This window comes from Protopterus annectens, chromosome 2.part2 (genome assembly GCF_019279795.1).
Source record: "Protopterus annectens isolate FY-2018-M chromosome 2.part2, PAN1.0, whole genome shotgun sequence".
Taxonomy (NCBI): Eukaryota; Metazoa; Chordata; order Ceratodontiformes; family Protopteridae; genus Protopterus; species Protopterus annectens.
In genome coordinates this window covers 1019664822-1019679059 of record NC_056730.1, presented here as the reverse complement: position 1 = coordinate 1019679059, position 14238 = coordinate 1019664822, and the positions used below count along the sequence as shown (strand labels likewise).

Sequence of the window (14238 nt, the reverse complement as noted above, 5' to 3'; positions counted from 1 at the left end):
GCTTTGTACTTCTCTCTCTTTTTATCCTGACCTTTAATTCCCTCATTAACTTTCTTTTCTTCGTTCATCCTCATTCCATGCCTTTATACTGGGAAAAGTAAGATTGCATGGAAACTCACTTATCTTCAGTTCCTTTATTGTCAAATGATTTTTCTCTCAGTTAGATTTCAGCTGTCTCAATTAGTATGGATGTAAACTCTTTACTCTTCTGTCTAACATGATATTTCAACCATTAAACACGATGTATTTTTTTTAATTTAATTTTATTTTATATATATATATATATATATATATATATATATATATATATATATATATGTTTTACTGTTAAATTTTCTACAGAGCGTTTCACCATGAGCCTCCACTGAAAAGGGGATTTCCTCCTAGTTGGACTTTCCCAGTAAACAAAGGCAACAAAATTAGCACTTTACCTGGAAACACTTTAGTGTTGTTTAAACCTCTAAATACCCATTCATCCTTTTTTCTGATAACCCACCTTAACCATTACAGAGTCATAGGGAGGGGCTATAGGCCTGATTTATTACTTTTAGTGAAAAATGTGAAGGGACTAGATACTGCTACACTGAACCCTGCTGAAGCTCAGGGAAGCTGTATACTGTTATTAAATTTAAGCTGGACGGACAGACAGACCGCATCTGATCATCGGAGTGTATAGAAGAATGCATAGCCTTTGACATTTCAGTAATTCCACTGCAAAGTCCCCAGGACAGAGGAGATGCCAGCAGGTGGGTAGGGCAAACATTAAGAACACCACCATCCTCAAATTTATGATGACATCTGATATATCACTGTATAGTCTTAACCCTTAATGGGGAATTAATGGGTATAGACTGGTAATTGAGAACATCCTTTTCATCAAAATTAATGTGTGCGCATGTGGGTGGAAAGGGAAGCAAAATGTATTTGGAAATGTATTTTTTAACAGTATCAATATCAGTAAATGACCCTGAGAGTTATGACATTTATTACTGCTGAAAACATCACCTGCCACGCATTATAATTACATCCTCCTTGATAATGACAATAAAACTACTTATCCATTCTTGACAGTTTTCGTTTCACCTCTGTGACAAATATATGGTACTTACATTAGGATCTAGAAAGCTTGATACACCACTCCTGGAAGAACATGCTTGATTTTTTGGCAGTATATTTGACTCAATCTCCTGTTTCCTCAAACATCACTGTTCTGATCACTTTCACTGTTATCAACCTAGTACAGTACACAGGTGACTTAATAATTTAATGTCATGTTGAATGCCAGGTAAGAAAGTGGTTGCCCATTATCCTCTGTACAACATGCTCATAGCCCCATGCTTGATTATTCCATTAAATAGTAGTCTGTGAGCATGGGTCTACATTGCCCTTCATTTCTGAATCAAAATGTCAATGAACTGATTTAGGCTATCATTAAGTGCCAAAGTATGCCAGTAAGTTTCTGTTTTTGCATGTCATCTACCACCTGCTTATTGAGAGGACCTCTTTCATAGTGAGAAAGCCATATAACATTTGCTGATGCTCCACAGTGGAGTCAAAGCTGTTAGAACTCTCCATTCATCTCCATGCTGGGTGGCTGCTGTCTGAGAGTAACAATTTGTGACTCTGCATTGTTCAGATTTTGTAGTGTATTACGGAATGAACTATAACCAGTTAAATATTATATATCTTCAGTGAGTCAAGGACAGGTAACATATATGATTGGTTAAAGGAATAAAGTCTATTAGGCAGCAAGGAAATAATTTGGTTTCATGACATGAGCCTAGTAATGTGCCTCATGCCAAGACATAAGCCCCATGGTAGGGTATACACCCTTTAGTGACTGCAGGTGCTGATGACATATTTCCAAGCTGAGGCTGAATGCAGTCTACAAATCTTGATGTGTTAGTGCTTCTAGCTGATGTTGAGCTAGAGCTGATGAAAATGGTTATGTGTCACCATACCTTTACTAATTGTGTCATATCTGAAAACACTCCATGACTGTTTTTCAGTTATTGCTGTACTGTATTTGATAATGTACATCAACCTCTGCTGTGCTTATGACTGTTTAGAATATGGGGACGCTGACTGAGATGAAAAAATAGAAATGCAATAATCATACTTACCAAAGTGAGATTTATCAAAACACATTTACTACATCCATTTTTGGAAAGTATTAGTGATAATAAAAATATTCCCTCAAATATATAGATTTTCTGGTTAACAAGCTGGGAATTGTACACATGAACATTTACTCTCTCACAATTATTTATTAGAACAGGTAATTTTTTGAGGAAACCTGTGCTGAAACATTCCTCTCACTGACAGACACCAATATGCACTACTGGGAATACTTGCTATTGTATTTTTGGTGTGATATTACTGGCTTAACTGCATAGCATGAAGAAATGTGAAGCAGCTGTCTTTCACGTATTTACAGTCTTCCGAGCCAGCTCATTTTCTTTATTTGTTAGCCTTCATAACACTGGTTCTAGACGGAAACAGTCTTCATATTTTATTCAAAAGGCTTCCTACTACTGGTACATACAAAACACAGATTATTTTAAATGTTGATCTCTGGATCAGACACAGATTACTGATTTTAAAATATATTTCAGACAATTGTTTACTCCATGCTTGACAGTTTAGACTGCAGGAGATAAACCACTTCACATTCCTTTGAACTGTTGCATAATGCTAAGCAGTTGCTGATTGCGTTTTTCAATTTTCTGTTGTTCCTCTTTCAGCTTTTCTTGATCATGCAGTATCTCTTCCTACAAAAAATAAACACAACATTAATTAAAACCTGATCCTACATGGTGTTGTTTATTTTTATTTTTAAATTTATTTAACATTTATTTACTGGGATTGTCTGACTGGACACAGGTCCATTTTTAGCGGAGGCCCAAGGAGAAAAGCTCCACATTAATTGAACATAGTTAAACATGCGTTAATTAAAAACAGACGTAATGTGCATCAAATAAAACAATTTATATGAAAACAACATAATACAATCATGGATGATGCTAAGATATGAAATCAGCAGAGAACAATATACCTAAAACCACAGAGATAAATAACAGAAGGTAAAATAGCATAGGTAGAAATTAGCAGTGGATGAACAGAAGGATCATGTAATATATGGACATAGCCAGTAGTTCATCAGGTGTGCTTTGAGGGAGTTTTTGAACTGCGCAGTTGTAGGGATAGAAGTCAGATTAGGGGGTGGGTTATTCTAGTTTCTAGCTATGGTATGGGAGAATAATCCTTTCCCTGCAGAGTTGTTAGCCCTAGAGATAGAGAGGAGAGATTTGTCAGAAGAGTAGAGAGGATGATTTGATATACAATGAGTAAGAATGTGGCTTAGTGCTGGGATTTTGTTGGGATATTTCACAGTATTCTGGGCAATTATTAGTTGGTGATAATTGAGTAGCTGGGGACATTCTAGCCATTGGAGTTCTCTTAGAGCCTGACAGTGATGGGTTCTGAAGGTGGAGTTGTTTGCAAATCTGACAGTTTTATTACAACATGATTCGAGTCTATCAAGATCTAATTTTCTGATCTGGGTGACGATTGGTGTGCACACATTAGAGTGGATAGTAGATGAGTTTGGGTTAGGGTAATCTGTGCCTGATCAGAGAGGAATTTCTTGTGTTTATATAGAGTTCTCATTTTCTTATGGACTTTTTTGATAGTTTGTCAAATATGGACATCAAAAAGTAGGTTTTTGTCAATTTCTACGCCAAGGAGTTTGGTGTGGTCGGAGGGAGAGATGTTAGTGATGTTTTTGGATGAGATTGTGAAAGGTAGAGGGGTGGATATACTTTTGTTGGGGGTGAAAAGAAGTAATTTAGTCTTGTTGGGATTTAGGATCAGTTGGATCTGAGTAATCCAATTTTCCACAGAGATAAAGGATTCTTGAGTAAGTTGTTGTAAAGTGGTGAGGGCTGGTGCAAAGCAGATAAGAGTCGAATCATTTTGGACAATGTCAGGAAAATTTCAATGATATAAAGTCACTTCTCCATTGAAATTGTGAGACTGTCAGCTACAGAGGTTATGTGGAGCTAAGACTGGGTGGAACCATGCATGGCCAATGCAAACAGTGAAATTCTGAATGTTTTGTACCTGTCTCAAACGATGTGCATTTATTCAGGTATATATGCATACATTCATATATATATATATATATATATATATATATATATATATATATATATATATATATATATATATATATGTAAAACGCCAACACGTATTCCACAGCCAGGGCAGATAGCATGTCCAAATACTGTTAATCTCTCGAATGAAACTCCATGTGAAAGTTAATAAAACATTTATTGAACTGGAAAAAAAACAAAAACAAATTAAAATGAAATAATAAAAACTGTCCAGATAGAACAGTAAACTGGATAAGCGCTTTCGGATCCAACAACGATCCTTCCTCAGATCCTTCTAACCACCATGTTCTTTTTCTTTTTATTTCTGCTCTCTTCCAATGAATGGGCTTCCTCATGGCCAACTTCCATGAGCTTGTCCAATCACATACGTCTTTTTAGCCTCCACCCTTTTAGTGCCGGCTTCATTGGAAAGGCTGTATTCAGTCCTGGTGCTCTATGAGCCATTAATTTCCCAATCCAATTAATCTCTTTCTGTTCTAAAATGTTATTCATATCTCCTCCTCTCTCTGAACAACGTAATATCTGTAAAACCCTAAGTATGCATCCAGGGTATACATATAACAATATGATGAAAGGACAATTTCTGAGAATGTCAAGGCTACACTCAAATGAGACAGCCTTTGAAACAGCAATGAATGATATGTGTAGTCACCTACTGAGAAGAGGTTAAAGAGAGAGAGAAGTAATGGCCATGAAACAACAAGTAAGGAGAGAGAGAGATGGAAAAGGTATGCCATACTTGAAGGGTAGACACACCATAAATAATCGAGGAAGAAATGAAAATATGAAGAGAGACCTTAGAATGACCCTCACACATACTGTTGATACTAAAGAGATATGCAGTATTGTAAGGGGTAATTGGAAAATACTTACGTCGAATGAAGAATTTAAAGAAATAGTGGGAGAAGCCCCAAAGTTTCATTTTAGGAACGCTAAGAACCTAAAGCAGATTTTATGTAGAGACAATGTATTGACCCTTTGTATTGAATCACAAAGGAAAAGCACTTTCCCATGTAGAAGGTGTACTATGTGCAAATATATTTGTACAGAGAATAGCTTTGTACATCCAGTTACTGGAATAGAATATGTGAGCCATTCTTATGCAGATTGCACCACGAAGAATAGTGTATATCTAGCCACATGTTTGTTATGCGAACATTTTTATGTTGGAAAAACTGTAAGACAGCTAAAAGAGAGACTTTCAAAGCATGTCAGTGACATAAGACTGAAATACTATAAAAATCTCTTAGCAAAACACATAAGGGATAATGCTGGACACAGTTTTAATTTTACGGTTTTACAGATATTACATTGTTCAGAAAGAGGAGGAGATATGAATAAAATTTTAGAACAGAAAGATGAATTGGATTGGGAAATTAATGGCTCATAGAGCACCAGGACTGAATACAGCCTTTCCAATGAAGCAGGCACTAAAAGGGCAGAGGTTAAAAAGACGTATGTGATTGGACTAGCTCATGGAAGTTGGCCATGAGGAAGCCCATTCATTGTAAGAGAGCAGAAATAAAAAGAAAAAGAACATGGTGGTTAGAAGGATCTGAGGAAGGATCATTGTTGGATCCGAAAGTGCGTATCCAGTTTACTGTTCCATCTGGACAGTTTTTATTTCGTTTTAATTTGTTTTTGTTTTTTTTCCTGTTCAATAAATGTTTTATTAACTTTAACATGGAGTTTCATTTGAGTGATTAACAGTATTTGGACATGCTACCTGTCCTGGCTATGGAATACGTGTTGGCGTTTTTTGTGGTTTGGACTTGTTTTTCGCACAGCACCCTCTTGTTGTCCCTCGCTTTTTGTTGTGTGTGTGTGTGTGTGTGTGTGTGTGTGTGTGTGTGTGTATATATATATATATATATATATATATATATATATATATATATATATATGTGTGTGTGTGTGTGTGTGTGTGTGTATATATGCAGTTTTGTATGTATGTATTTATGTATATATGCATGCATGTGTTTATTTGTTAATTTTATTTGATTGTGATGGCCCAGATGAACTTATGCTCCTTTTCTACAGAGTACCAAGAAGAAATGTTCCATTATTATAATACATAAATTACAAAATAAATAATGTTTATAATGTTAGACAATAACATTCCATATAGAAGCAGTAGGAAAACAGGCCATTTGCACAAAAGACAGGAGACTACTGAAATTCACATAAATATAAGTATATTAACAGAAATAATGGAATATAACAATCATTAGGTAATTGGTAGGAAGCACAAAGCAAATTGGTATGTGATGCAAACATTATCTGTTAATTCTGAGAGTTAACTAGGAAGGAGAGAGAGGGATGGGATGACAATGCAAAGGAGTAATGATGATAAGATAATAGTGTTGGCGAAAAGGAAAATTAACATTACAATATATGAGTGAAAAGAAGATAGCTAGGGAAGAAAAAGAGTTAAGGAATGGAGAGGAAGGTCAGTAAACATTCTAGAGTTCAGAGCAAACAATATAATTGCAGAGATCAAAGTAGTAACTCTGTGGTTTGAACTCATTGTTTTACACAATGACAGTTCCATATAGAGGTTATCTATCTATCTATCTATATATATATATATATATATATATATATATATATATAGAGAGAGAGAGAGAGAGAGATCTTTTTTAAATCTTTGAAAAACTTTAGAGGTCATTTCTGTTGTAAGTTTGAGTGGGAGTGAATCTCAGAGTTGAATTTGATAGTCATTGTGATTTATTTCTGCTATATGTGCAGACCCCATCATGTTTCTGATTTTAACTGCATTTATAAAATATCAGTATTGACATGCTGCTTGTAAATAGAATTCATCATCTATAAATCATCTCACTGAAATAAAGAGGTTGCCAAAGTTCTGCAGGATATATTCATTCCCTTGATGGAGACAAGGTAATAATTACACACCAAAAAGTTTATAGTGTGCCATAGCAGAATTCAAATTTATATGTTTTCCAAAATAAAAAGAACTGTTCATTCCCATGTCTCCCAAAAAGTGTGAACATTTCACTCCAAATATTCAACACTACAGTAGAAGATTGAGAGGAAATATTTTTCAAAAATTAATGTTTTAAGCAGGGGTCAAAGCCCCCCACACCGCATACAACTTAATATAAAAAACTCCAAGTTCACAGTTACTTGGAGAAAAGGCAACACTTGCTTTTTGTCCAAATAAAAATCTAGTATTTGCCTTTTTATTTTCTTTGGTGAATTTAGAGAATACAACAGAGCCATTTCTTAAACAGTACTTCAATAAAGGAAAAACATGAAACTTAGGTTTCACTCATTGGGTCCTAATATTTGATAATGACTAACTGTAACACTTGATGCCTAAACACTTTAATTGGAATGCTAGCAATGCCTCTTACAAAGTGCATTTTCAAAATAATGACCCACAAAATGATAATATCTCAGAACGCTTAAGTACTCCAGGAACTCAAACAACACATTTATTCAATATAATCATTTCTAAGGTGATACTGATTTCATAATGCCAAAGTTTAATCCTAATTCTACATATCATGATGAAAACAGAAATATTATATTTTGGATACAGTAAAACAAAAATATTTCTGTTTTAGTCTTACTTGTTAGGCCCATTATATCAGCAGCATAATTATTCAACTGTTTGTCAGCTTTCCAATGGTGACCGGCTTATCATCTCTGTGATCTTTATGTTATGGAATTTTTTTTAAATATATTTGCATTCGCATGGACATTTATGTGTTTCAGTAATATTCAAATAACTCACAGATTTTCTCTAATTGGGCAATGTGGATGCCAAGTACCTTGACAGCTCTGTTATCTTCCTGTTGTCAGATGACACCACTCAATAATATGCATCCCTTATCATTTTCATGATATTTAAGCAGAATTGCAAATGCTGCTTATATTTATAACTACTGCTCTAAATAATCAGCTTTACAGGATCAGCTGTGTCTTCCAGAAAAAAAAAACTACTGGGATGAAAGTCTTAGAATGGCACAAACATGAATCTGGGGTAGGCACCCTCAGAGTAAGTACTCAGTGCACTGAATATGCTATCAAATAATGACAAGGGCAGTGAGCAGCTTATTTAACATTTTCTTCACCTTTTGAGTGGACAATGAAAGTGGGTTAGAAATACACAAAACCCATGATGATCCTTTTAGTAACAGTATACTTCCTGGGATTCAGGTGGGTCAATTACCTTGACAGTGAGAAAATGCAGTTCAGAGACAGATTTAGCTACAACGATAAAGGCCTCATTATCATACACATTATTAAGTCTCTGAATCACAAACTAGTTAACATTATCACTGTCAGACCTGCTGGTGGTAGTGTTCTCCTTAGCACTGAATGCATCATATTGGCAAAAACATTCCTAAACACACACACACACACACACACACACACACACACACACACACACACACACACACACACACACACACACACACACACACACCTTTGCTGAACTATGTGCACTGTGAATACACCTGCAGAAAAGAATGGGTGACCACTGTGGTTTTACGGTGTTCAGGTTTTCCTCCAGCATTGAAATTGTACATGGCTGAGCGAGTCTCCAAATCTCTTGGGCATGTAGATTGGGAGTTCCTGGCTTTTTGTGGGGAATGCACATGGCTAATTAGCATTAACTGCTCCCTCAGATTGACACATTACTAAGTAGCTTTACCCATAAGATTACCTCATTACTGAGGACCCTGCAAGCAGAAAACCTCAGAGATATGGTAATTTAAAAATTAGAAGGGCTTACTATGCATTGGAAAACAACCGTGCTAGGGCTTCCCCTCCTGGTAGGCCTTTATAAACTCCAGATGCTTTTCTATTTTTGCTTTGATGAATTTGCTCACATTAAAGTACAGCCACAGGCCATTTTCAGGAGTTGAGTCTTGTAGCAGAATGAGCTAAATGTGATTTATTTTTTTTACATTTGAACAGAACAAGTAGTATTAGATAACAGCTAATTTTTTTATGGCTCAACAATGTAAGCTGCAACTCTGGCAAAACGTTTTCTTGAGAATTGAAGTGCATGGTATCAAATGAAACATGGAGGAGAAAAGAACACATTTTAAAGCTAATGTTGTCCTGATTAAACATGTTTTTGCAAACCAAAGGGAGATTAATCCTTGCAGGTCCTTCATCATCTTGTCAGCTTTGTTGGTAATGATTATGGGAGGTAATTGTCAGATCAGTTTTGACCATACAAATAAAACATTTGACAAACTCTATTTCAAATAATCAGGTTCTCTTTTCTCTTCTGCAGAATTCCAGTTTCAACACTCACAACTAGCAGATTGTTTTGGCAACAACCTCTGTTCTCGGTGCATAAGATTTCAGTTGTTAACAACATTCTGATAAATGACTCAGGATTATTGATTATAGCTTTTGTCCCCATCACTGTGTGATGAAATGAGATACTGCCAGCCCAGCTATCGGAAATTTTGTAAAGGGAGACCTATACCTACCAAGCAGGGCATCAATGTACAAGAAAGGGATACCCAGTGCTGCACATTGGTCTAAGAGAACCCATGGTGGGCAGCCTAAACCACCCCAACAGAGTCTGTCAGTAACAGGGAAAGCCACTAGTTTAGATACATGACCAGGATCAAGGGTTAAATGTTTTAAATGTAACCAGTGGGGGCTTGTATGATATAGATGTTCACAGAGGCAAGGTGGGAAAGAAAACATAGGGGAGACAGTAAGTGGGAATGATAGAATGCCAGCAGTAAGTTGTCTGGAGACAACAAGGGTACCAAACTACCACAAGAGGTTATATCCTATCTTAGTAAATGGGAAAAGGGTCACTGCTAAGAGAGACAGCCTCTGACATAACCGTTGTGAAGCCTGCAATGGTTAAAGAAGAGCACTACTTGCATGGACAGTCTACTCCAGTCAGAACTTTAAGACAGACCCCATTCCAAAAACCTTTGGCTAGGGTTCACCTTGACTGGGAAGGTGGAAAAGGAAGCAAACAAGTAGATGTGTTTGAGGATATCCCTGCAAATGTCCTGATAGGGAATGATTTTGATAATACAGTACCTTGTGTTCATGCGGTTATATGCAGTTAGGCTTGGAGACAGGCATGTGGGTCTGGTAGCCTGGGGGCCCAAGCAGAACCCACACTTGAAGCCAGGACTGGTGAAGCGGCTACTTCAGGGAGGGAGCTCCCCTATAGCAGTGACACTGAAGGTGAGCCACAGCTGCTTGTGGGCACTGATGTTCCCTTGGACAGAGTGACTGCAAGGGCAGAGGTAAGTAGTAGTACCAAGGCTGACAGTGAGGCACCACTGCCAGAGGATACCAGATTTCCTGTGGATGGGGAACTGGGAAGGGTTACAAAGACAGAGTTGAGACAGGCTCAGCTCTCAGACTCTACATTACAAGGCTTGAGGCAGTTAGCCAGAGAGATGCCTGATTCTAAAGGAAAAGGTGAATCTGTATACTGGGATAAAGGGTTACTGTATAGGGAGTGGACCCCTGAGGGAGGGCTAGAGGGTGAGAGAATACAGCAGTTGGTAGAGACCATAACCTACCATCTGGCACTTCTAGCCATAGCCCATGACATTCCCTTTGCAGGTCATATGGGCATAAAGCATACCAAAAGACACATTATGCAGAACTTTTATTGGCCTGGAATTTCCAGGGATAAAACAGGGTACTGCAGGACCTGTGAGCAGTGCCAAAAAGTATGCAAGGCAGGAGACAAGGTCAAGGCTCCTTTGATGCCTTTGCCTGTGATTGAGGAGTCATTTCAGAGGTAGCTATGGATATTGTGGGGCCTCTGAGTACCCCAGGTTTCACAGGAAAGAAGTGTATCCTAGTGGTAGTAGATTATGCTACCAGATACCCTGAGGCAGTGGCTCTATCTTCCACCAAGGCAAAAAAGGTGGCAAATGCTTTGTTAGAGATTTTCTGCAGGGTAGGTTTTCCAAAAGAAATACTGACTGACAGAGGTGCCAATTTCATGTCAGACCTGCTGGCTTGTCTAGGGAAGCACTGTGGGCTGAAGCACCTAAAGACCATCCCCTACCATCCACAGACTAATGGTCTTGTGGAGAGGTTAAACTCCACACTATAGACAATTCTATGGGGATTTGCAGACCTGTTTAAGATGGAGTGGGACAAATATTTGCTTACAGAGAGGTGCCCCAGGAATCCACAGGTTTTTCATCCTTTGAGTTGCTGTATGGGCATAGGGTGAGGGGACCTCTAGATTTGATTCAAGATGAGTGGGAGGGTGAGTGTGAATCCCACAAGGAGTCTGTTGTGGCATATGTCCTACACCTCCGGACAAGGATCAGGGAACTCATGGGATTGGCCCAGAAGAACCTGGCAGAAGCCCAACAGCAGAAAAAGGTCTGGTATGACAGGAATGCTCGAGCTACAGAGTATGCTGTGGGGCCTTAGGTTATGGTTCTCATTCCTGTCAGACACAACAAGCTGGAGGCAGCTTGAGAGGGACCCTTCAATGTGGTAAGGAAGGTCAGTGATGTTAACTATATGGTAGAACTGTTAGGCAGGAGGCAGGGGCACAAACTGTACCATGTTACCACGATGAAACCTTACCATGATAGGGAGGCTCTGGTGCTAAGTATTTGCAGTAGAAGGCAGGAGGAGTCTGAGGGGGATCTATTGCTACAGGAAGCTAGCCAGCAAAATCCCAAATTACTTTGGTGGAGTCTAGGGTTGCAGGCATATGATAGGACAGTGCATCATTGTACTGGGGGTCAGCAATATAAAGGCAGCTGGAATCTCAAGACAGGACAGGGCATGGGGTAATGTATTCCCAGATAGGCTCATTCCTCTCAAGCAATATTTCTCAAGGGTTACTTGAAAAACTAGCTGAGTCTTTGAGGGGGGAAGAAGTGTGATGGAAGAAGATACCACCAGCCCAGCTATCTGGAATTTTGTAAATAATTATGTGCCATTTGTGAATATCAACATGATCGGTATAAGATGCTTGTGTTGCAACTGTATTAGAACTGTATGTCATGTGTATTTCATACTAGTCTGTACTGACATGTGTGTTAAAAAGATATTTTATAAAGTACTTGTGCTTAAAATGTAACCACAGTGTGCCCTGTTGCAAGAGAACAGAAATGTACATGCAGTATTGTAACTGTTTAAATGTATATATTTTAACAATGGAAACTGAAATACAGGAGGTTAACTTCAGAAAAATAGCTGAAATTAAATTACTGTATATGATAGGGTGGGGACATAATGTTTTCACTAGGGAGCTTTCTGTGTTGTCCTTAGGGTGAAATAATTACTAGTCTTGAAATGTGGAAGAATGTAATTGTTTTATGACTTCCAGTATCTGCCAAAGATCTGAAATTTATGTATTTTCACAGGTAGATGCCAAATACTGTCAGCTTCCAGCAGTGGGGGTTCACCTGGGATAGAGTCAGATGTCATTCTGCAACCTATCTCAGCAGTAGTATTTGAGATATTAATTTGAGAACTCTCTTAGAGAGACAGCATTCTGTAGTCTGTCTTGGACCTGACAAGAACCATTCACTACAACATCTGCCTTGCTCTGATGAAGTAAGTTTCTAAGGAACAGTATAATTCTCTTGGATATAGTCAGAGATATGGCAAAGCTTAGTTTAGATATTTTTCTTTCTTTATTTAAGACTGTCCTGCAATGTTGTTTTAAATATTTCCTGTGATTTTTGAACTCTGATGTCACTGTGAATATATATTTAGAATTCTCTTGTTCTTTTATTATTTATTATTAAATATATTTAAAATTTTCATTGTGGCTGATCTGTCAAGATATTTAAGCTTTGGGAGTACTTTCATATTTATTTGGTGACACTGTGTGGGCCATTCCTAATACACTTTTTCTTGGTCAAACTACCATTTGTATTAACAGTAAGAGTGGACACCCTTTATTAAGGGCCTTAAGTAGCTGATAAGGAGTTGTCTGGTGGCAGTGATAACTACCTTATAGTCTGGGCAAAAGGGGGCATAGTTAGTAAACCTGTGCCAGCTTTTCCCAGGTGTGTGTGTGTGTGTGTGTGTGTGTGTGTGTGTGTGTGTGTGTGTGTGTCTATAAATCAAACCTCAAAAAGTGTGTGAGTCAGTTACTTGGGCAGAGACACAAAGCAGGCCTTGGCTTGACCACTCAGCTGAGATCTTAATTCTATAGCTGTGCCAGTGGGGAGTCTTACTGGGGATCTGGAGAAAGAGGGAGAAACCAGCCCCTGATTGACTGTGGTCTCTGTGTGCTCTTAAGGGAAACTGCACTTAATGCAGAGAGCTGCATCTGGAAATACTGTGTGTGTACTTGTTATGCTCCCAGTGTATGTCCCCCACTGGTGCCAGTGGTGAGGATTGAGGCTCCTTGATTACTGGTCCATTGGTGGATCATCACATACTGTTTAACTATGTAACATAACTTACTCTTACTTTGCTCCTTATCCAATGACCAAAATGAGGACTTTTTTCTTTCATATATGCATTCTTAACATACGGATATTGTGACCTGCCTTATTTGTTTCATGCATTTTTAACTCATGGACAGTGTGTCCTGCCCTAAACTTGTGCTATACTTGCTGACTGTTATCCAAGCTCATCATTTCCACGCTTTGTGTCATGTTCTGAGTTGACTGTAATAGCTGCAAATGGCAGAGCCACAAAGGGAAGCTAGCCACATTTCTGTTGTCTACCAAAGCACACCAATTTAATTCAGTAGTTCTTTATTAAAACAACTGTAACCTTAAACTGTCCTTATTCTTACTGTAAACACTTGAATTCTTATGTCAGAAATGTCAGGTTTGTGCCAGTCAGTTTTATTGAGAAGTCAAATGTAAATATTCCTAAAGACTATTTCTTGAGGAGTTATATCACTATCTATGTACAAGTGATGATTCTCCCAACACACACAGCTGATCTCAGTTCTCTTTCAGATGTGTGTAGCAGTGACTATGCCTGTTGTAAGGTCTGCTTCACTTTTATTTGGTGGCTGTTTGGTCTATACAAAGCAGAAACATAATTTTCAGATAAGTGCATGTATAATGAGAGACTGGTAAAGCTGTCTGTTATT

The 14238-nt window shown here is 37.9% G+C and overlaps 1 protein-coding gene across 2 annotated transcripts in view; it reads right to left on the bottom strand.

Moving 5' to 3' along the window:
- Positions 1–2446: 2446 nt before the first annotated feature.
- LOC122795869 (leucine-zipper-like transcriptional regulator 1) overlaps positions 2447–14238 on the bottom strand; it is a 1318154-nt gene continuing 1306362 nt past the window's right edge. For both annotated transcript variants that reach the window (XM_044064282.1, XM_044064283.1), the window contains one exon: positions 2447–2771. In XM_044064282.1, coding sequence (XP_043920217.1) covers positions 2667–2771 — 105 coding nt within the window. In that variant the 3' untranslated portion in view covers positions 2447–2666. The remainder of the gene's footprint in view (positions 2772–14238) is intronic.